Genomic DNA, 23,010 nt, shown 5'->3' with positions numbered 1-23,010 from the left:
CATGATACATATGTTTTTTTCCCAGGGAACGAGCCGAACAGTGGCTTCCAGTGGAACGCAGCATTCATATCACTGGTCAGAAAGAAAGTTGAGGCAATGCGCAGGGCGTGGGCTGCATCTGCATCGCCCACCGGTAATAGTCCTGACGGCTTCGGAGCTGGCAGTGCTCCTCGAGTAGCGTTGATTGGATGGTCCATGCAAATTGTAACGTCCTTAACGTCCAATCATCAGTTAGCCGTCGTTGACCTCACTTGCACTATGTTAGATGAGAGTAGCACTCTCGAGTGCGGCTCGAGGAGTGATATGCCCCTAGTATGTCTTTCGTTATTCTGAATCCCTCGACATTTTGGTTGACGTATGGCACAGCACTCTCTACGACGAGGAGCTCCTCTCTGGTTCTAAGCCCGCCACTCCTGAGCAGGTGCTCGAACACGGAGACTCGTTCGGGATAGCCGAACCCCACCCACCTCGAGCAAACTACGGTGGAGAGGAATATCGCGCCGAATGGTGGGATTTTGGAAGCTTCTACTGTCTTGTGAGACCATGTAAGCGAGGTGTCATTGACATGTTGGGGGCGTTAACTGACTGATGGAACCCTTTTAGTCACGTATCGGATGATCGAGGTCGCGTTAAAAGGCTACGAGTGGTCACTGCGTAAGTTCCCACCACCTACAAATGCGCCTGATGCACTCTCATATGACATAATTCCGTAGACCGAGGGCAGCGCAAACCTTTTGACGTCTCGGGTCTCAAAAATCTACTTGCTTTTCTCTTTCCCCTCCAACATCTTCTAGACCTCATGAACCAAAGAATGAATGTGCTCCTCTCTTCATCTGCTGTCGAGGTCCGAGGCTGTACGGGGCGCGGTGGCGGTTTCGCGCAGGCTACAGGAGAGAAACCAGGGGAAGTCAACGATATGTTCAAGAACGACGCGCGGGACACAGGTGAACAGCCGGACCTGTTGAGAGGATCGGATGGCATAGAGGGCGTCCACTCTGCCAGAGACGAGTTTCGCGCTCAGGTTTACGCGCGTACGTACCACATGGTCGTTCGTGGGGCCATGGGCGCCATCCTTGTTCCGGTATATCTCGACCTGGAGGAACGCATTCACGCCATTGACAGAGGTTTCGGGTGTCCTGGTGATGATAAGTGTTTCTTAGAAGAGTTGCTGCTGTCTGTCCGAAAAGCACTGTTGCCTCATGCGCTAGGGATGATGAAGGATATCCGCTCCGTCGTGTACATGGGTCGAGTGGCTACTCTTGGAGAATCAATGTCCTCGTCTCTTCGGTCTGCGTCAAGCTCTTCGCAAGACTCTTCTCCCAGCCGTTCATGGCAAACTATCGGGTCTTCGTCCACCACGCCGGATCTTACCTACGGCGCTTCTTCTTACAGCGATCCTGCGGTGCGATCCTCGATCTCTCCTATCCCGTTGGCATACCCGAGCACGTTCGGCTGGGAAGCGAAGCTACTTCAACTCATGCGCTCGTGCATTCCTCCTCGTCTGTACTCGCGTGAGACTGGGAGAGAGTCTTACGCGTTTTGGACGAAGATTATCCTCGACTCACCCGTCATCGAAGACGGGGGTACGCGGATGACGAGGGCTGAAAAGGTTAAGGAACTGCGAAGGTATGCCAATACTCCTCACAGCTTCGTATCTTGGCTCCTCATGTTGGCTTCCTTATAGCGTGCTAGACATAGCAAGAGTACTCTCTTGGACATATCCTCCGTTGCCAGATCTCCTCGTAAACTCGATGGAAATTGCGATCTATGCCCTCACGCCAAATGGAGAAGCACCCCAAAGTTCGAGCGACCTTGACGGCTCGTCCGTGACCTCGTCTAGCTCGTCACGCTCATCCTCTCGGACTATGCCGCTTCCCAATACCATACCCACTATATCCATTCTGACTCTTAAGGAGGCACGCGACGGTATCCCAAACGAACGTGTTGCAGATATCTTCTTCGGTGGCTCAGGAGCTGTCGGTTTCGGCACCGAGGCAACCCCTGGTGTCGCCAGTGTCATTCAAGACCTCACCCAGGATCTTGTTCGGCTCTCTCTCAGCGATACCTCTTCAGAGGCGAATAGCGCGTATGTTCCCACTTACACCTTATCGGCAGATGCATCTGGCTTTCTCGAGCTTACTTCTCAGGATCAGTCAAGCACTTCTGTTCTTTGGCATGATTATATAGACCCTGCTATGAATCATCCACATTCCTCCGCAGGAACTGCGGCGACAAACTATCACACGCAGATGCTTCATACTCTACATTCGGGGACGGAATCGAACAGCCAGCTAGGCGAGAGTTGGATAACTGAACCACGAGACTGGCAGTCATACTCGACTGACACCTTCGATACTTCCGTACAGGACCAGCATCCTACGTTCGCCACCGGTCAGCTTCCATCGCAGTTGACATACCATTCCCCGCCTTTACCCGAGACAGTACTCTACAGTCCTCCCTTCAACCAGGCCTTGGAACCGGTCACCAACTCCGACATTCAACGTCATGCCCCCACCGCCGCCGAGCTTGATGATGAGTTCCAGCGGATGCTTAATTCTGGTGCCTTCACAAGGCCCCTCGATTACAATCACGGACAAAGTTTCTAGTGATCGACGACGTATCCGTCGATCACCCTACGACAGCTTCTCTGGCCCTCGATCATGACGTGTGACAAGCTCTGGAGGAAATTCCGAATTGTCTCGTCGAAATCTAGATCTCGCTGTTATGTCACATAGTGTACATTGTTATGTATTTGTCGCTATTTAAGGATGCGCAGCTACTGTTCGGTAGACTCTACAGACCTTCCGAGGTTATGATATCGACAAATCGGCGAGGCGTGCTACGGTGCAACTCAAGTTCGTTACAAACGGCATAAGAAACTAACTCGCAGAGGTAGATTCCCCGGGCTCGCCGAACTGACCGATCGGAGTTATCAACCTCTGCTTTGACAGGTGCATTCACAAGCAAGCAGATCCTCGGCCGCCGGGACTACGATGAACATCTTATCAACATGACGCAGTATTGACTATCACTGCTGCCTCTCACCGCCTCCGAGTCGGTACACGCCTCGCATGTTTGGCGAGAGCTGACTACACAGGCGATATGGGGATCGTGGGGATCGATCACGCACACAGCAAGCGTAAACGCGCAAATCGCGAAGACAGGGTCTAATCATTTTATTTTATCATGAAAATGAAATTCCTCACCGCGTCCAGCTCACAGATAGACGCGATGTCCTTATGGCAAAAGTTCTGTCATATGGCTTCTCTCAGACACGAGATACTGCGGCTGTTTCGCTTTATTGGTGTCCATGTATGTGCGCGTCTGTGCTGCGTTATGGTCATTATTGCAACATCAAGCCCCCTAGTCACGTCACAAAATGACGCCCGATCGACTCTCATTTAGCCCTTAAGTGCTCCTAGCGTTGACGCGACGGCTTGGTTCTGATCATGTTCTTGCCCTATGGAAGGCTCGCATAATCCTCTCTCGGCGAATGACGGCGGTCACAGTGCTCAGTCTCAATCTGTGCCAGCGAGTAATCTCAACTTTCAGGTACGTGTGATTCATTTCAAACCAGATTCCCCCCCTAACATTCGTACGTCCAGGCAGGCGGATACTTACAGAACCTACCCGCCTATGTGCCTCCTACCGGTGGACCCGTTTCGCTCCCTCCAGAGACGTACAATTACCTCGTCCAGCACTTGACGTCCTTGCAAGCGTCTGCCGACATCTCGTGCCCATTGCCCTACAGCAATCCTCCCCATGATCGACTGGCGTTTTCGGAGCCCTGGACGCCTTATCAATATCAGAACAACTTGATACCTTCTCCTAATCAGACTTCAGGCAGCTCGACCCCGCCGCCACCTTCACCTGGACCTTCGCGTGCGGGAGGCACTGGCTCGGAGCCCGATGTACATGGAGATGGTGAGAGGGACGGAGAAGAGGATAAACGGTATCGCAATAATTCTGCCTCTGGTGCGTTGCTCGTTGAATCTCATTCTTACGTGGTTGCTGACGGTCGAATGATATCGCCCACAGCTCGATCTCGCCTCAAGAAGAAACAAGAGACTCTCCGTCTCGAACGCACGGTCTCCGATCTGGCTGGGCGCTTTGATGAACTCGAGCGGGAGGCCACCGAACTCAGGAAAGAAAACAACTGGCTGAAGGAACTAGTTCTTCTCCGGGGTAAATCAGTGACCGAGGCTGGGAACAGTGGACATGATGAACATGTTCCGAGTGAGGACGATGATTTGGGCAACGCACAGGAACGGGGAGGCGGCTCTATCGCGGAGGGCAAAGGCAAGGGGAAAGGCCTTTCATGATCGACACGAGTTTTTTGTGTTCTGGTGAGAATACTTCGCAGTGTCTCACTCATTGAGTAAAGACCCGGTCTTCCGCATTTCTCTGTCACTTCTTAGACTCTTCTCGCAAATGTAAATCTACATCCTGACGCTTCTGGCATCGAGTTGCGGCTTCGCCAACGACGGAAAAGTTCCCCTCTGTGTGATGTTGGTGTAATGCATCAGAGTCGTGGAAACGCAGGCTCGAAGTCTTGCCAGGCATAGCTGAGACTGGTGGGCGGTTGGTGACTCCACAGCTTGCATATCACTTTCTGTACACAACATCGGTGGTAAGGCTACCCTGTCACTCGACCTTGATTTCAGTCTCGGGCCTGTTTGGCCTGATCTGTCACTTCACCGATCATATAGTACACAAAGTGTTGTACATCCCCCGCAACATACTCAGGCCAGGATAGGGGCTAAAATGGGTTTGGGAGGTAATGCTTGAAGGTCTATGACCGTTGCGGTGAACTTAGTGCTTTCAATTCTAGGCCTAGATATGTTTAACAGCTTCTTGCTTAGCGTTAACCATTCGGACGTAGAACTGTGGTCCGGGGACAAGGTACAGGGATTATTGGAGCATTTCGACCAGCATTTCGACCCTAGGTTCGCTAGGATCACGAGGTTCAAATGATAGCTATGCCTCTAGCATGCTGATTTGGACTTGCCTACAGCTTCTGATTTTCCGCCAAATGTCATCCCCGTAGGTTCGAAGGGGTTGGTTAGGTTCGTAGAGAGGGCGGACAGAAGTTATGATGAGATGGTGTTTTGCTGAACAGCGCAGCGAAGTAACGGGGGCAAACAGGGGCTTGCCTTTAATCAGCCTTCCCACGCCCTCGCACCCGTGAAACCCGTAAATCGGTTGGACGTTCCTTCTGCTCGGAGTCTGCGGAGCCAAGATAAACATTGTCACGATGCAGACAAAAGCCCTAGGGAACGTGCGGACATCGTGTTGTGCACCACCGACAATACGTTTCTCTGCACATCTATAACATGCCTCCGGATCAGACGAAACGGCTGCCAGCTTGCGACGTATGCAAACTTCGACGCGTCAAGTGCGATCCTGTACCTCCTCCCGACCCGTGTCCTCGCTGCCGCTCGAAAGGCGTGGTGTAAGTGTGTCCTTACTGGATAGCTTTCTGGTCATAGCTCATCACGAAGAAACACATGTAGATGCAGGACGACACAGGTCCTCCGCAAAAACGCTAAAATCAGGACTGGGACACGCATAGAGGCTGCAAGGTGAGCTCTCGACTTCTTCAAGAACAGCAGTTGGCTCAACGAGGGCCCCAAGGGCTACATTTGGTACTCTTCGGCCAATCCATGAGACACTGGCGGCCCCCTCACCCCTCATTAAAGTGGAGACCTTCCTGGTGCAATTTGAGCTCTCCGGGGAGCTCGCCGCACACTTGTTGGAGTGTACGTAATATTCTTCTCTTCTCGTAACCGAATCTCAGTGTCCTTCAGTGTATTCTAAACTACCTCGTGGCTCTCTGGTTCCGGGAGCATCCCTCAGCGAGATGTTCGAGGCTAAGGGACGGCGCATCGGTCTCCTTCCTCCCATTTCCCAGGTCTTAGCTTTATGCATTCTGGCTCTATCGGCTCGGTACTCCTCGCATCCTCTCTTATTTGGACCGGGTCCAGACCCGCCAAAGATGGGCTCCTTTTTCAACTCCCAATCCCTGGCCAGACTGTCTATGGCTGACTGGGGGCGAAAGCGCCAGAATGCGGTCCAACGCCTTCAAGAACTCGCGATAGAACGTGCGTGGCAGTTGAGGTTGCTGGCGGGATCCGGTGAAGACGGATCAGAAGGCGTATCCAACGAAACCCTCTCTGCGCTACTCATGCTTCAGCTCATTGAAACTCGTGTGTTTGTTGACCAGTGTGGTGCACTGTCCGTTTGTTGACTGCTATCGTGGCAGGACGCAAGCACCCTATGGGCTCTCCGTGGATGGCCGCATTTATCTCCATGATCAGAAAGAAACAAGAGGTTCAACTCAACGCGAAAGTGCGCCTTTCCAAAGAGGGCACCGATGCTACAGAAGCCACGGATGGGAGTACGTTAGGCGGTCCGGTACTGGGGTGGAGCATAGAGATTGTAAGTGCCATGACCCATTATCCTTCACAGCCATCCTCTAAATAGCCAATCAACGTTCAGATGAGGGAAACATTGTCAGCTGCTGCCCTCGGACAGATTGGCTCTTAGTAAGCAGGTTTGTCTACGTATATGCGTCTGGGTTTGTGACGTTTTGGCCCAATAGTACGGTATACGATGAAGAGCTCATCACTGGGCCTAGACCAGTCTGTCTAGAGAAGCTATTGGAACACGCAGATACGTTCGGTATCGCTGATCCGCATCCTCGAGATGCCTATGAAGGCGAAGAAGACCGGTATGAGTGGTGGGACTTTGGGAGTGTGTGGTGCCTTATCCGACCTTGTGCGTTTTCAGTTCCCTTCTCCTTCACCGTTATGCCTAACGTAGAGTGTTGTTCAGTCGCCTTTTATGTCTCGGAGCTTGCCAGAAAAGGTTATGAATGGTCATTGCGTAGGTTATTTCGTAAACACTAGCCCCTAGTTCACGTTATTGATCAGTATGTCAGAGAGAGGACACCGGAAAGCGTTCAACTTCTCGAACTTTGAGGACTTGGTTTCTTCACTCGTCCATCTCCAGCGTCTGCTTAACTCCATGAACGCAAGGCTCCAAAACTTGCTTTCTCCACCTGCTGTCACTATTCGTCGCCAAATGGGATGTGGTGCATCGATCATAATGGTAACTGGAGAGAAGCCCGGCGAGATGAACGAAATGCTCAAGGATCAGATGGACGCTGAAAACGGCCCACTCCAAGGGACATTGAACATAGAGGGTATCCATTCGGCGCGAGACGAGCTGCGTGCTCAGCTCACTGCCCGGGGATATCTGTCTGTATTGACGAATGCGATAGGCGTTATCCTTATTCCCATCTATACCGACCTTCAAGAGCGACTGTACTTGATCGACGAGGGTTTTGCATGTCCAGGGGACGATGCCGACCGATTGAGAATACTCATGCGTATCATTCGGAAGGCGTTATTGCCGCACGCATTGGATCTGCTAAAAGCTTCACGCACCTACATTCATGCGGCATGGGCAACTGAGCTAGGCTTCTCAATACGCAGGTCGTCTATCCCCTCGTCTAGCAAATTCCATAACACGAGTAGAAGTTCTACATCTAGCGCACCTATGGGGCCTTCTCCAGAAACCACGGCCTCTTCTTCTCAGTCAAACCGCGACGGTTCTCAAAACGAGCACAATTTTGGCTCTTCATCGCAGCCGCTTCCGTACGAGTATAACTGGGAGGCTAGGATGCTTCAGCAACTCAATTACCTTATTTTCCCCCGGGTTTCTTTGCGGGAAACTGGTGGCTCTTCCCTCGCCTTTTGGGCCAAGATCATTCTTGAGTCCCCTGCGACAGATGATGATGGGCCAGGCATGAGCAGAAAGCAGAAAGCAGCTGAGCTAGCATGGTACGATGCCCTCTCCCCGCCGCAGGACAGTTTAGCTGACAAGCCCAATCTCAGCCTTTTGAACGTATCAGAAGTGCTGTCCTGGTCATACCCTGGTCTCCCCGACTCGCTTCTATACACCATACGACGCGCTATCGTAGCTCTGAAGGCAGAACCTTTCGGAAGCTTCGGTTCCTCGCCTAAATCCTTTGTCCAGGCACACGCATCTTCCGTCCCAACGCTTAAGGAAGTAGCCGAGGGCATTTCGAACGAGCGCGTCCCGGAGGTCTTCTTCGGCACTCGTCCTGATGTGGGACAGGAAGTAGACGAGGCTGAGGACGTTCCTGACGTCATCATGGGACTCTACCGTGATCTGAAGGATTTCTCATTCGCTGGTGCATGGGCCCGGAGCGTCGCGAGGATAGCATCCTCAACAGGGTCACCTCAACCTCCACCGGAAATCGGGGCTACGATGGCTAACTCGTGCTTGGATTCCGGTGGAGAAACATCTTCGACAAATACCGCTGATGTCGCCAAACCTGAAGATCTCTTCTCACAGACACGCGAAGTGCCGGTTTGGACAGTCAATCAGTCTGACTGGTCAATTCTGACAGCTGATGGCGGGGACCACCCTCCGCTTCAGGCAGCTTATGAGACACAACCACGCCAGCCTGACCCCTTCAGTTATTCAACACCATTAATTTCGTCAGATTACCTACAGAGCTCTCAGCCTCTCTCGCTCGACTCTGGCATTACCACATCTACCTCAATGGCCTTATTCGAGTCGAACCCGTTGGATGCTGACGAGCTTGAGCTCGAGTTCCAGCAAATGTTTGGTGCTTCTATCTCCTCTTCCCAGAGCTTCCCCGTTCCGATCGGCGATCGGAGCAACCACTTCACCGACTCGACTTTATATCAAGAAGCACCTTCTCATTCTGGACTGTTAGACGACGAAGACACCTCGAAAATAGCTTGGACTAGGAACATGTTTTGATGTAGATCGACCGTGTAGCCCACTCTGAGATCTGCAGCGACTTCTTTGATCAATCAGTAATCGAGCTGCTCATGTTTTATAGGACTGTGGCCAGATAAAATGTGTTGATAAGCCAGGCTAAACCTGTCGCCCATGGTGACAGGTTTCTCACGTCCCTGACTGCCGTGAAACCCGAAGGCAGTGACGTAACCCGCCATTCTACAGCAGTGGGGCACGCAACAGGTCGAACAGCCACCGTTATGGCATCGTGCAAAGCTACATACATCGTGGCGGGCATTCCTCTGATGATAACTCTTTGTTTCCTATCTTTCTTCGCCTAACACCATGCATATGTCCCCGGACACGCGGCAAGACCAAGTGAAACGACTTCCAGCCTGTGATGCGTGCAAACTTAGACGCGTCAAGTGCGACCCCGTTCCTCCACCCGAATCATGTCCGCGTTGTCTCTCCAAGGGTGTCGTGTAAGTATCTCTCTTCATCACCAAGGTCTATCTTAAATACTGGATGGATATACAGATGCAGGACGAGCCCAGTCACGCGCAAGACTACGAGAAACAGGTCCGGGAAACGCATAGAGGCCGCAAAGTGAGTTCTCGACCTCAGCATGATCGACTTTTGGCTGATCTGAACCGTATGAAGAGCTGCATTCGGCGCTCTCAAGCCATTGCATGAAGCAAGTCCCGCGCCCATCATCAAAGCGGAAAACTTCATGGTGCAGTTTGAGCTCTCTGGAGAACTCGCTGGTCATCTCCTGGAATGTGCGTCGCCTTCTCTTGCATGCTGTGCAAATTGACCCCATGTCCACATTAGTGTTCTCCAAACTACCCCGCAGCGCGATGATCCCGGGTGCTTCGCTCAGTCAGAAGTTTGAGGCTTCCGGACGACGGATCGCTCTCCTCCCTCAGAGAACCCAGGTCTTGGCGTTGTGCGTTCTGGCCATATCAGCTCGGCTGTCTCCCCATCCGCTTCTGTTTGGACCTGGCCCTTCACCGCCGAAAATAGCCACGTTGTTCGAGCCACAGTCAGTAGATCGACTCCAGGTAGCCGAATGGGGACGCAAGCGCCAGAACGCGTGCCAGCGCCTACGGGAAATCGCCGTAGAACGAGCATGGAACGCAAGGTTGCTAGCGGGACAAGCGGAAGATGAGAACGGCAACGTAGACGAAGAAGCTCTGGCTGCATGTCAACTACTGTATGCTATCGAAGCTGGTGAGTTGCTATCATCATCGTCTTGTCCCCTTGCTCACGTTTTACAGGGTATGAACTTAGCGCAGGCTATCCGTGGAGAGCTGCGTTCATTTCGATATTGAGGAAGAAGTTGGAGATGCAACGTCATGCAAAGATTGCCGCCTCTCGAAGTTCTACCAACATGGGATCTGGCTTTAGCGGGAGTATCCCAGGCGGATCAGAATTAGGCTGGACGACTCACGTTGTAAGATGCATTTCTGTCGCTCACCCCTCATGTCAATGTTTTCGATTTCTTTCGTGACGTGACTTACTCTCATCGACCAGATGCGCGAGACGCTGGCGTCCGCTGCACTCGAACAAATCAGTCCATTGTAAGCAAGATTGACGCCATTTGAGCTGCGCTCATCTATTATCCGAATAGTACGATGTACGATGAGGAACTTGTCTGTGGACCTAGACCGGTCTCTCCAGAGAAGATCCTCGAGCACGCCGATACGTTTGGTATAGCTGACTCGTTTCCGCCTCGGAGCAGTTACGAAGGGGAGACTACGCGCACAGAATGGTGGGATCTCGCCAGCATGCTGTGTCTTTTCAGACCCTGTACGTACTATATCCTGCTGGAGACCACTTCGTACCTAATGGAGTGCGCCGTAGTCACATATAGAATATCTGAGCTCGCGATAGCGAGCTACGACTTTTCTCTGCGTAAGTCTACCATTGGATACCATATCTCGGCGTTAACGAGGACACAACACCAGAACGGACACATGGGAAACCTTTTGACTTCTCAAAACTCGAATCCTACCTTTCATCACTTGCGCCTCTGCAGAAAATCGTTGAGATTGCCAACGAAAGAATGAAGGCGTTGCTTTCACCGCCTGCCGTTGTCATCCGGCGGCAGATGGGCCGCGGCTCTGCTTTCTCAATGGTGACCGGTGAAAAGCCAGGCGAAATTAACGAACTATTCAGAGGCGAACCCGATACCGCGGAGGGTGGGCTGAAGGGAACCATCAACATCGAGGGTACCCATTCTCCAGTCGACGAATTCCGAGTGCAGATTTCTGCGCGCTCCTTTTTCGCCCTCATCCACGGGGCTATGGGGGCGATCCTTATTCCCGTCTACGTTGATATCCAAGAGCGTCTGTACGCATTTGAAGAGGGCAACGGATGTGCAAGTGACGACCTCATTGCCTTACGGGCACTTCGGGACGTCTTCAGGAAGGCGCTGCTTCCGCACGCTCAGGTGTTGTTGAGGGATATCCGGACCTCCTTGCACGTTGCCTGGATGGCTAACCTGACGCGGTCAATTGCCGCATCCACCGCCCCTTCTTCCCACACGTCCACTGACGACGGAAGTGTACCGAGCTCGTTCTCCAAGTCTACCCCTTCTACAGGTTCATCGCCAGCGTCCTCTGACTCGTCACATAGTTCGACGCATAGCGGTATACCGAGCCTGAATACTCCTCGCGGAAAGAGTTCACGTGCTATACCATCAATGTCTGCTGTAGGCCCTCTTGGATGGGAGGCACAAATGCTACAGTACCTCTACTCACTCATCTTTCCACGCGTCGCCTCACGAGAATATGGGAGCAACTCCCTCGCATTCTGGGCTACAGTTATTCTTGATTCTCCTGCAATCGAAGACGGCGGGTTCGGGATGACCCGAGAACAAAAGGCTGCCGAGCTAGAGTGGCAAGTCGCATCTTTCTAGTGTGTTAAGCGTGACCATTAACCCATGTTGCAGCATATTGAACGTATCGAGGATATTGTCCTGGTGTAACCCTACTAGTTTCTCAGAGACTCTAGCCGGATTGATCGAGCGCAACATTCTGATCTTGAGAGCAGGCAGGTCCTCCGATAGTCCAAGTCTTGCGTCCGATGGCCTCGCCACCCCATCCACATCTTCTCACTCATCGTCTACCCATGCACACACACCCTCGGCGGCGACGTCCTCCATCCCATCACCCAAGGAAATAGTCGAGGGCATCCGGCATGAGCGCGTTGCGGACGTGTACTTTGGCGGGGACGGGAAGAGAGACCAGGGAACGGCAAACATCGAGGATATTCCTGACGTCATCGGAGAGCTCTGCAGAGACCTCAGCTGTCTCTCTTTCGCAGCTGCCACGGCTCCGAACATTCACTGGGAAGAGTCGTCTCCCGGGTTTCGCACGAGTGAAGATGTTTCAGCTCTTTCGAGCGATGGGTTATCCAATCCTCATCTCAACATGCTGCAAGCACAGCCTAACTTCGACTTGGCGGCGACGGACATTCACGCTAGCTTGGCGCATGATCAGACAACATTCTCATTGGGCACGGAGGCAGATAGCGTTGTCCAGATGCATCAAAATCCCAGTCTGGAAAGCTCCGGTTGGATGTCTTGGAACTTCGGTGGCGATGGAGATACATACGGACAGACTTATCAAGGACAGCTGCAGGCCCCGGACTCCTTCAGCAGTAGCGGCTTACCCATACATTCATCAATATCGCCCCTGTCCTCACATAGCTCCCTCTTGAGTCCACCGCAAGTCGACTACACGCGAGGCGCGTCACCCGTCTCGGCAGCATCACTACAGCCAACGCCACCGAGCGCATCTGAACTGGAGCACGAGTTTCAGCAGATGTTTGGCGTTGCCACGTGCGCCGCCCAGACGGGTGCGCCGTCTTTCCAGGATTTGCTCGCTTCCACTGGCGATGAGACTGGCTGGTTTGAAGCTGACGGTTCGGGCTGGGGTCAAGACATGTAGAACTATGTATACCGTATCTCCTACTTGGGTTTTGTTTCTGTTACACATTCAATCTCGCTAATGATTGAAGTGTACTATTAATATCTATGGAATACCTTTTGACCTAAGATACGTGCCTGCACTCAGTATGAACGATGCCGATGAGCTGGGTATCCCAACGAAAACGTGCTTTGAGACCGCGAGGTTTCACATATAAGTCTTCGGACTGCTTACCCTCTTTCATATTCAACAAGAGATAGCGAGCTCACTTTACAAGACCCGCGCTACTATCATGTCAGGTGTATCTTATTAGGCATAAATCGAGTCTTTTACTACCAGTCCCCTATGGATTCCACGTTATACATGCAGTGTACTTTCATCCCCGCCTGTTTACGAACAATCCTATGCAGAACCCTTGAACTGGAGAGGCTCCTCCGAGAACTCAATCTCACCGAATGCCTCCGTGATCTTCGGATGCGAGCGGACCTTGTCAAAGAACGCAATCGTCTTGGGGTACTTGGCTCTCTCCGCTGATCCGAGAGTAATCTTGAAGGCACTCTTCAAGCTCGCGGCCAGAACGATGTCGGCGATCGTCAATCTGCCACCGACGAGGTATTCGCGGCTGGCGACGTGCTCTTCGACAGATTCGAGCGACTTGTACTGACGAGCTAAGAGCAAGTTGTGGAGCTGATGGAAACCGAAAAAAAAAACCCCGTGAGTTATACGAAGGCACGAAAGACCCTGTCACTCACGTCCTTGCTGTATCCGGGAAGATAACCAGCGGTAAGGTAGAAGCTGAAGTCGGAGGAGAGCTGGAGCTCGGATTCGGCGAAGTGAGTCCACTGCTCAATCTCAGCCGTCTCTTTCTTCGTTTTTCCCAGAAGGCCGCTCTCTGGAGCCAGAGAAGCGACTGTCGACAGTGGGCAAGAAGGCTCAGCTCGAGTAGTAGGGTAAGGCTGTTAGAAAGACCGACTGTAGTTTGCGATGGCAAGGCCCTCAGTCAGCTTGAAGCCCTCGGCGTCTTCGAACGCTGGAATCTTGCCCTGAGGGAACTTGGCAAGGAACTCGGGCGACTTGTTGGTCTCGCCCATTTTCACCTCGGGAAGGCTGAGCTCGAGCCCAGCTACGGCGGCAACCGCCTTGATCTGCATCGTTCATGCATCAGTGGACCACCGCGCGGCAATCAGGGCTGAGACGTACGGTGGAGGTCTGGCGTTGGTGGCCAACACCGTAGAGAGTTCCGACAGGAGCCATTGTATAAGAGTACGAAAAGATTAGGTGAAGGAGAGAACTTGGTGTTGAGGGACTCTTGGTTGCGTTGTTACGAAGAGTGCAAGTGTGTATTTATACCTTTGACATTTGCCGGTCTGCAAACCCTTGAATACCTCCTACGCTGAGTAACGCAGCTTCATCCCGGCTGCATCGGTAGCCATGCTAGCTTGGTCATCGTTAGCGCCAGCAAATCCCGAGCGCTGCAATTCGGAATTGACGCGGGAAGACAACGCAAGACACTGCAAGACAGCGGCACGGAAGAAAAAACGCATCATGTAAGCGATTGCCGGTGAAGGTTTCGACAATGGAGCATCTCGACAATAGCGATCAGGATGCTAAATGCCACCGAGTGCTACCGAGTACATGATGGGGAGGTCAGAAGCCTGCCAAGAAGCCTGCACCAGGTTAATGTCCAGGCCTGAACTGGCCCAAGGCCACATTATCCAGCGGCTCACGAAAGTCTGAGTGTTGGCCCAAGGTCACTCACGACGCCCACTTAAACCACTAGAAAGGGGTACGCTAAGTAGAAGGATCTAGACTCAAACGAAACTCGGGCACTGCTCGGTGAGGGCTCGGTGAAGCGTTCTCATCACCGATTCTTGTGCTTGACTCGCCTTTTAATGTACCTGCTCCGAGTCCCACGGAGAAGTTGGCCATGATGGGCTCTGATGCTGCAGAGTTGTTTGGCACTTGTTATCGCCTGTCAAGCCCGCGTAAGGTACGGTGATTGTCAGTCAAGAAGTGCTGGCCTCCTAGCAAATATCATCAGCCATCTGGAAGCCTTTGTATCATGTTCTTCAAGATGGATTCGCTCTACGTGTCTTTGCCAAGGCCAACCATAATGTTAGCAGCCGCCCTTGTCTACTTATTCCCAGGTGAAGTCCTCCAGGTTCTCCCTCAACCACGCTACGTCCTGGTCTTGTTCAAGTCCCTCCGTCCTTTCATTTTCAGACCTTCCCAGCTCTTCATTGAACCCGTCTTTTGTCCTGGGCCGAACCGCACAGTGCACGGTGCGCAGAACGCCATTTCGAGCGCACACTAACCGCCGGATCGCACCCGCCGTGACAGAAGGACACCTGCGGATTGTGAGGTAGTGCATGTCGCGCGCTAGCGTGTGGACATCTGAAGTAGGCCCTGACGTCAGCTCTGCCTCGTCTGGTTCTGGTTCTGGGACGTATGCAGCTGGTACGGCGAGCAGATCGAGCATGGCATCGTCGAACGCGAGACAATCTTCCACCGCAAGGCTCCCGTTTCCTGTCCACGCGCACAGCGCAATGAGGATGTCGTCCCGCGAGGGGAAAGATCGGAGCGTGAGTCTGTTTGTCTCCATCTCAAACGGCGGTATGCCTGTGGATGCAGATGCAGATGAAGACGCGTCTGGAACAGACGAAGGTAAGGTTGCGGAGTGCGATAAGTCGTGCTGAAGGGGAGAGACGGGGGAAAAGGAGCAGTCGACGAGCTCAATGCCCAGCCGGTGCTTCCACTCTGGCTTAAAAGCCCGGAAGAACAGAGCGAGGAACGGTGCCGCGAGGGAGCGCAGCGTGAGACTGAAGGTGTTGCAGAGGTACATCTCTCGTCCCCCTTCGTCTTCGTCATCGAATTCCTCAAGCGCTACGTCGTGGTTGAGCGTGACGCCCGTGATCGAGAGGCTCACGCCTGACATGTTATCGATGTGTGCGAGCGCGTGAAAGAACGCGCGCGCCGAGAGGAGCGGCAGGCTGGGTATGCTCGAGCCTGAGGGAGCTAAAGATGGCGGATAAGGAACCACGTCGAGCCCGACGTGGTTGATCCAGAACCCTTCGAGCTCGTGAGGCCAATCCGGACGCTTCGTGACGATATCAACGACACCTTTGGCATCAAGTCGGACGGACCTGACCGTGGAGCTGTGGAACGCCGGGAAGGTAAGCTCATCGGAGGTGTCTGTCACGGAGGCGGTGAGGCAAAGGCCTTCCAAGTGAGGAGCTGAACAGCTTGCGAGGTGTCCTGTGGCAAGGAGAAGAGAGGATCGGAAGTGTGTGTGAATTGAGAGTGTTGTAACGCGTTTGAGGTGAGCCGAGACGGTCTGGGCAAAAAACAAGACGCGCTCGTGTTCGCGCTTGCGATGTTCATCGTTTGTGCCTGAATCTGCGGACCCGCAGCTGATATAAACGGCCAGCTCCTGCTCTTGCGAGGCTGCGATGTATCTGCGCACGACCCAGGGGTAAAGGTGGGGGTCGTGCACCCATAGAACGATATGCCTCCAAAAGCGGGGATTCAAGGATAGAACATCTAGGAACCTCTGACACACAGACGCAACAGAGCAGGGGAACGAGCAGGAGTCTGCAACCAGCTTCTTGGGATGTTTTGGCTTGTTGGCTTGGTGTTCTTGGTATAGCAGGTCGAATACAGCGAGTAGAATTTCGGTCGGCAGAGTGAGGAGCGACGGTAGCCCTGGTTGTACATTGACACCTCTGGAGTCGAGCATTCTGAACGTTAATCGTGCGCGTGGACAGGTGAACGGCGATGATAGAGACATACCTGAGATGAAATGCCTAATCTTGGAAAGACTCAGACTCCGACTAAAAGAGCGCTTATCGATATCCGAGTCGGGTTGCGTCCATGCTAGCTGCACTGCAGACAAACTGTGATTTTTCTGTTAAAAAAAGTGATTGAAGAAGGCGGACAGATGAAAGCCTTTTTCACCCGTCTTTTGCTGTGGGAACAGTTACTAAAAAGTTAAACTTTTGCATCGGAGTTTGCGTTTCTGTGCGGAGATTAGATAGAAACACGTCCAAATCGGGAGGGTGGGGTCCAAAATCGGTAACCCGTCCATTTTACCAGCGCAAAATTGACGCAAATGTCGGCTAAAATAATACCTTTTCCTGTGCAAAAGGGGATGACAAAACTCGGACGAAAAGGCTTTCATCTCCGCCTCTTTTTCTCGATTCCATCCCGGGTAAAATCGTCGTTTGTCTGCAGTGCTGCTGCTTCCTGTTCATGGACAGTGCAAAGCAAACTGCCGTTGCCTTACAATCTGGCACCCGAACCGCGACATGGGGATGTTCATATTGGACAGTGGCTTAACATGAACCTTTCCACTTCACAGATAGAAGGCAAGCCGCACAAATAGCGGCATGGAGAGTGGAACAGGCAAACGACCATCGCGTCAGAAGTTACTTTACAGTACATAACTCTGTCTGAGGTGGAGGAAAGAGATGGTGCTGTAATCACAATGAGATTGTCTAGCCCTTTGCAGATTGAACTGACAGGAGACGTCGCGGTTGCAACGTTGAACGTTGAAACGATCGTTGAAAAAGGGTAAGATTTGTTACTAAAGTGCTAACGGTTCTTAGCGATGGCATTACCATCAAGTTCGCCAGCTCTCCAAAGACCCTGCTGACAAGACTATATCACCCTCAACTTCCCAAGACATACTGTCAATAAGGCACACTAATTACCAGCGACGAGCATTAATCCAAGTGTCAAGTCGTAAGTATCTATCTGGCAACTAAGCTAATATGGTGAACACGAAGTGCAAGGGAAAATACAACAGGAGCCAGCAGCAGGTTTGCTGTGTTGAGGCGAGCGTCTAGCGCTTCTACGTAAATGAGGATGATGATGAAGATGGTGGTGGTGACGGTTTATGGTGACGGTGACGGTAACGGTAACGGCAGGTCGAGGATGGACGATGGAGGGTAAGATCTATGTGCAGGTAATGGTATGAAGACAGAGCAATGCGGAGTGTCCGGTGCGTGCAAATGAGAGCGTCCTGTCAGATCAGCTAGTTAGTCCATGCAGTATCAAGCAAAGCGTATCAAAAGCTGCTCGACGGAGAACCCAAGATAAAGCAAGGCGTAAAGGTAATTCTATAGAGCCATGAATGCTCCCTCCGAAGAAGGTCTATACGGGCTTTCTGTCATGGCTGGAGCGGCGACGGGATGACCAGGGGGTTTGGGCCAAGATTCCTCCGAGGTAATGTCCTGTTCGACCTCTACCGCTTCCACCGTGACGGCGGGTCCTTTGCGAGGTAGCGGGGGCTCCTCCTCGCCCGCTTCGTCGACCTTGGACAGCGAGCCAGGCATGGAGCTCCGGCGTGTCGTGTTACTGTACCGAGGGGCGGCCTCGTTGAGGTAGGCGGGCGGATGACGCGTCGACGCAGAAGACGCGCTCGACTGCTCCTCGGAGCCGTCTTCCTTCGTCTCCATCGTGCAGACGGACTCTGTATCGCGGCGTGGCTTTTCGGGGACGAAGGGAACGGGGAAGAGTCGGTGCTGCGCGTATGCAAATAGAGGTCTACTCCACGCGAACTCCGGTCAATATACACGTTTGCGCAGCGGTGATAGATAGAAGCACGCACATGACGGCAAGAGATACGACGATCAGGGCGACCGTGGTTGCCGGTGGGTGATATCCGCTCAGCAGAGCCTGCCAAACTTATCAGACATGACACAACGGGCCTCGCAGGGGTAGACATACCATGACATGCGACGCGTTTCGGTCCATGAGATAGCGGAGGCCACGGCTCAACCCATTTTGCTGGTTCACCACCAGATCAATCCCGAGTCCGACGAGAAAGCTGCCTATCGATGCGCAGGCGAAGAGCTAAAAATAATCCGATGTCGACAGCATCAGAAATTTGGGAGAAGCAACGGCTTACGGTAGTCGCTCGGCTTTTCCACGAAAGGCAAAGAACACTCAGCACTCCGCAGAGAGCGATGATCACCCAATTCGCCGCGTACGCATTCTGGCCCTGCGCGAGCAAATCGTCGCGCAGCAGAACAACCCGAAGGCCGATGGACGCACCGCCCTCGAGCGCGAGCAGGAACGGCGCGAAAGGCAAGAAGATGCTGGGCAGGCCAACAAAGAACGCGACGGCAAAGAGCAGGACGACGAACACGACAATGACGGTGTCCGATACGCCGCCATCGGAAATGCAATTGACGACGGCCGCCCAGGCGGCGATGTCCACGGCCAAGCCGAGCGCGGCACCGCAGCTCAGCCGCCTGCCCCTGAAGCCCGCGAGCAGCATTGGGGCGCCGACGACAAAGCAGAAGACGACCCAGATGATGGCGGGCGTGTCCCATCCGCCTATGCCACCCCCGTCGGTAGCTCCGCCCTGGATGATTTCGTCGCCGGTCGACGCGCTGTAGACGACCGTTCCGTTCCCGGAGTGGTCGAGAATGACATGGGGGTCAGACAGTTCCTCTGTATTTGGTGGGGTGCTTCGGCTAATCACTGAGGCTGATGTGGGAACGAGGAGAGTGGAGAGGACGAGGAACATGGTGGCGTAGGAGGGTGTTAGTTGGGAGAGATGTCTCCCGACATTAAGAGAGGAAGAGGACATAAAGCCAGAGTGGAGGAAGAGGTCCTACATGACGACAGAATGAGTGACGAGATAAAGTATGTCAAGAGAAACCGAAGAGAAGTGCATACCTTGCACGAATGCGGACTGGGTAGATCGAGAAGCTGGAGGGAGCGTTATGGGGAAAGAAGGGCGCGTCCTGGATGGACTGTTCTGAATCAAACGACGTGGAGGACACCGACAGCAAGTTGGATGCTTTGGGCGCCGACCTTGGAACGTTAGGTAACGAATGTGAAGGGAAGGAAGCAGGACGACTTCATTTCGTGCATTGAAATTGCGAAAGGCCGACTCAGGGATAGCCAGACAACCCGCGCTTTGTCGGGTTTGCGGCACCATGCTGCCGAGACGCTCTGGCCTCCGTTTCCCACGTGGGCGCGTCTCTCGGACAATTGCCAATTTATGCAGCTTATCTGCGACCATTGACATGGACGTCCAACAATAGACTCGTAACCAGTCTTCGCTGACGCACCCTAATCGGGTAACGAGCCTTGGGCTCTCGCGTAGCGAAGACTGGGATATTTCGTCGAGGGCCTGGCAGGCGACCGACGGAGTGTGAAAGTTGGCGGATGGGAAAGGATTTGTAAGGACTTCGCGAAGCCGGCATCGTGGTGCCGAGGCGATCGACGCCCGTAATCTAATCTTAGCCTCAGGGGTATTCGACGCGTCCACCGACGCGTCGTAGATAGTTGAATATAATCGCTTTTATCTACTCTCCCTCCCTGCGTGAATTACTCGAATGACAAATTACTGGGGCTATGGCATCCCTCGCACTCAGGCGACACCTCGGCCGCTCACCTGGGACTACAACTGGCTGGGGACTCTCACTATGGAACAAAGGAAGAATGAACTCTTGCGCGCTGTCTCGGAGGCTGGGGTCGAACCGATCGACCTCGTCTGCGCACTGGCTCACCGTAGCAAATCAAACGAGATATAGATGCCACGTTAACTCCCTGTATTCGCGTCAATATGATAGTAATAATAAACTGATGGGACTCACATCCGAAGCGCAGCTGGTGGCAATAACTGTTGCAATATCATCTGTATTCTTGAAGTCTTGAAAGACGCCCTTGCTATAATCTTCAGACATGCCGGAGTGAAGATGCGATACAATTCGTTTTGTCCGCAGCTCTGCGGGGAATCTATGGCGTAAGTAGTGAGCAATGTCCTGCGAACGATCGCGTGTGTCGACAAAGACCAGTGTCTTTGGCAGTGGTGTGGGACTAGACGAGAGAGGGATGAGGAAATCTAGGTTCTCGAGGTTCTTGGGACCGTTATGCATCTGGTGGACTGTGTAAAAATGGTTCGGGCGGTTCGTCGAAAGAAATAACTTAATGACCGTCTCGGGATTAATACGAAGGCTGTCGAAGACAGTGTAGAGCGTCAGAGGAGGGAGGGTTGCTGAGAGAATCATGACCGGCGTCGACGAGGGGATGACAGCTCTAACCTTGTTGAGTCGGCTGTATGCAGAACAAAACGGTGCCTTCTCTCCTTTGCGAGCAAAGCCAGTGGTATGGATAGAATGCCCTTCGTCGAATAGCAAGTGACCGATATTTTTGCTGAATGAATGCACCCGCATGATGAGCGAGGCGAGGCGAGGCATATGACCTTTGAAACGAAAGAACTGCTCGGGCGCGACCAGTATATTCTAGTAGACGCCTCGAGCAATATCCTGTACGGAATAATGTAAAGATTAGTGGTTATATGCACGTAGATACGTACATTCCAGAGCTCCTTGTCATCAGAAGTGTCTTCGTTAATTTGGATAGTACGAACACCGTAGCTATTAAACTCCTCGACCTTTCGAGTGTTAAGGTTAGCGATTAATACATTAAAAGCACTTACATGGTTTTGTTGGAGTAGTTTGAGTGGGGAAACAGTGATGGCGATTTTGCGAGGGTGTGCAAGGACAAGGGGCAGGATCATGGCCATAGTTTTGCCATACCCCGTCCCAGCGCGTACAACGACGTGCTTCCCGGCTAGGTGATTAATAGCAGCTTCGATCTGAAACTGCCGTAGCGTTCGTTCGCCTGAGAATCCCACGTCGAACCAGAGGGTCGCCCATAGAACAGTCTCTACTTGCTCGAAGGTGAAGCTGTCGAGGAAAGATCGGGATAGTTTCTTGAGGGAATCGTGGCCGTTGTTCGAGAGAGGGGCGGGGAGAGTTGTAATATAGTTTTCATTCATAACTTAAAGGAGTGGAGTAAGGGATAAAGACATAAGTACATGGGCTCGACGCGTATGAGGCGGGGGAGCGCGTTCAGACGCGTCGTATCTAATCTACAGGGGTTAATTTTCCCTATCCGGACGGCGATCTCTCTCGGGCCGAGCCAAAATTCAAACTCCGTCGGTCGCCTGCCAGCGAGTCGACGAAATATCCCAGTCTCGCTGACGCGAGAGCCTCTGGCTCGTTGCCTTATTAGGCCGCACCAGCTGAGACAGGTCACGAGTCTAGTCCAACAACGCTGCCTCTGTTCTTCCTTCGTCTAACGTTCTGATCCATGGATTGGCCCTCGCAACGACAGATACTCAGCCCTCCGAGCAGAATATGACAACTCGGCATCGCAGCAGGTGTGTTATCTCGAGAACCTAATTCAAGAAGGCCGTTTGATGGCATCGCCATCGCACGACCGGCGCGGGCCTATCTCGTTTTCCACATTTCAACTTCAAAGGCGTCCAGACGCATTGCTAGCTAAGAGAATGATCCATCTCCTGGCACAACAAACGTCCTTCAAGCCCATGAAGTTTCGGTGACCGACCCACGGACTTCCTGTCTCGGTAGGACAGATTCGGGGGGACGAAGTCAGCATCACAACAATTGCGACATTCCATTAAAGTCCCGGTGGCGATACACAGCGCTTGCCAATGTCACGTCTCTCTCTGTCTCTCTTTGAAACTGTCGATGCTCTCTAGGATCTGACCAACACTCTTCAACATTCGACACAGAAAGACAGACACTGAGGTATTGGCTCCGGCTGACATGCGCACTGCCAAGACACTATGGTCGTCGAGCATAATGCATGCTTGTCAACATGCTGTGTTCATACAAGTACATGATCAGACTCGTTCCTTGGTCATCCTCTCGAGTGTCCACCGAACAACTCTATGAACGGACGACGATGTCACTCAAGTCAAGCAGATTTGTTGTCGCAACCGATGATCCCGCCGAGCATCTCATCTTCCTTGAACCCCTTGGTTACTCGGACTCCCATGAGCGAAGGGACTCTCGCCCACCAGTCATTCATCGCGATTCTTCGTCACATTCTCCACTGCAGGCCTCGTTTTCTTTGTCGTTTTTGCTATAGCCTGCGTTGTGTTGGGTGCCGTGGCCTATCATACACCAATCACCCCAAGTGTTTTGACTGTTTACAAGGGCACATACCACTCTGTTCCGCGACTCTCCATTCTCGTGATGAACTTCTTCGTCTCCGCGTGCACCGAGTCCATCGGATTCATCCACAACGCTCCGTCCTCGCCCAGGAAGGGCGCCTCGCCTTCAACACCAACGCCTCATTGTTCAGCGCAACGCGCGGGAATCGGTGGATTGGCCCCAACGATCTGATGGCAAATGTATCAATGACAGCGCTGCTTGTTCTGTCTTTCGCGTCCAGTTCGCTCGCGTTCGAAACCTGGGAAGGCCCATATGCAAACGCATACCTCTTTACCACCACT

General features: G+C 52.8%; 7 protein-coding genes across 7 annotated transcripts; 4 read left to right on the top strand and 3 right to left on the bottom strand.

Moving 5' to 3' along the window:
• Positions 1–3,941: 3,941 nt before the first annotated feature.
• On the top strand, positions 3,942–4,322 carry CONPUDRAFT_57397 (uncharacterized protein; the record flags this gene model as incomplete). The annotated part of the gene is made up of 2 exons (XM_007770847.1): positions 3,942–3,975; positions 4,039–4,322. Coding segments are annotated over 2 exons (318 nt in total), but the record flags the coding sequence as incomplete, so codon positions are not given.
• Positions 4,323–5,333: 1,011 nt separating this feature from the next.
• CONPUDRAFT_154558 (uncharacterized protein) lies at positions 5,334–8,817 on the top strand (the record flags this gene model as incomplete). Its single annotated transcript, XM_007771274.1, has 9 exons — positions 5,334–5,452; positions 5,514–5,582; positions 5,635–5,759; positions 5,808–6,206; positions 6,263–6,438; positions 6,499–6,545; positions 6,602–6,777; positions 6,835–6,885; positions 6,941–8,817. 9 exons carry the CDS (start codon positions 5,334–5,336, stop codon positions 8,815–8,817), a joined length of 3,039 nt encoding a protein of 1,012 aa, XP_007769464.1.
• Positions 8,818–9,477: 660 nt separating this feature from the next.
• CONPUDRAFT_137699 (uncharacterized protein) lies at positions 9,478–12,854 on the top strand. The gene is made up of 8 exons (XM_007771273.1): positions 9,478–9,575; positions 9,628–10,026; positions 10,074–10,249; positions 10,330–10,376; positions 10,427–10,605; positions 10,660–10,710; positions 10,764–11,697; positions 11,750–12,854. The coding sequence occupies exons 1-8, from the start codon at positions 9,527–9,529 to the stop codon at positions 12,747–12,749; spliced, it is 2,835 nt and encodes a 944-aa protein (XP_007769463.1). The 5' UTR covers positions 9,478–9,526; the 3' UTR covers positions 12,750–12,854.
• A 168-nt stretch (positions 12,855–13,022) lies between these two features.
• On the bottom strand, positions 13,023–14,211 carry CONPUDRAFT_125331 (glutathione S-transferase C-terminal-like protein). The gene is made up of 4 exons (XM_007771272.1): positions 13,929–14,211; positions 13,702–13,873; positions 13,462–13,638; positions 13,023–13,396 (listed from the first exon to the last, which is right to left on the bottom strand). Exons 1-4 carry the CDS (start codon positions 13,980–13,982, stop codon positions 13,131–13,133), a joined length of 669 nt encoding a protein of 222 aa, XP_007769462.1. The 5' UTR covers positions 13,983–14,211; the 3' UTR covers positions 13,023–13,130.
• A 581-nt stretch (positions 14,212–14,792) lies between these two features.
• CONPUDRAFT_144584 (uncharacterized protein) lies at positions 14,793–16,515 on the bottom strand (the record flags this gene model as incomplete). The annotated part of the gene is made up of 1 exon (XM_007771271.1): positions 14,793–16,515. One exon carries the CDS (start codon positions 16,513–16,515, stop codon positions 14,866–14,868), a length of 1,650 nt encoding a protein of 549 aa, XP_007769461.1. The 3' UTR covers positions 14,793–14,865.
• A 1,330-nt stretch (positions 16,516–17,845) lies between these two features.
• CONPUDRAFT_57705 (uncharacterized protein) lies at positions 17,846–19,260 on the bottom strand (the record flags this gene model as incomplete). Its single annotated transcript, XM_007770876.1, has 4 exons — positions 17,846–18,272; positions 18,337–18,412; positions 18,452–18,581; positions 18,637–19,260. The coding sequence occupies 4 exons, from the start codon at positions 19,258–19,260 to the stop codon at positions 17,846–17,848; spliced, it is 1,257 nt and encodes a 418-aa protein (XP_007769066.1).
• Positions 19,261–22,099: 2,839 nt separating this feature from the next.
• CONPUDRAFT_137696 (uncharacterized protein) lies at positions 22,100–23,006 on the top strand (the record flags this gene model as incomplete). Its single annotated transcript, XM_007771270.1, has 1 exon — positions 22,100–23,006. A coding segment is annotated over exon 1 (561 nt), but the record flags the coding sequence as incomplete, so codon positions are not given.
• Positions 23,007–23,010: the final 4 nt, after the last annotated feature.

Source organism: Coniophora puteana, assembly GCF_000271625.1.
Source record: "Coniophora puteana RWD-64-598 SS2 unplaced genomic scaffold CONPUscaffold_7, whole genome shotgun sequence".
In the NCBI taxonomy this organism is placed as follows: Eukaryota; Fungi; Basidiomycota; class Agaricomycetes; order Boletales; family Coniophoraceae; genus Coniophora; species Coniophora puteana.
The sequence above is the reverse complement of the archived record's forward strand: the minus strand, read 5'-3'. Positions and strand labels throughout refer to the sequence as shown.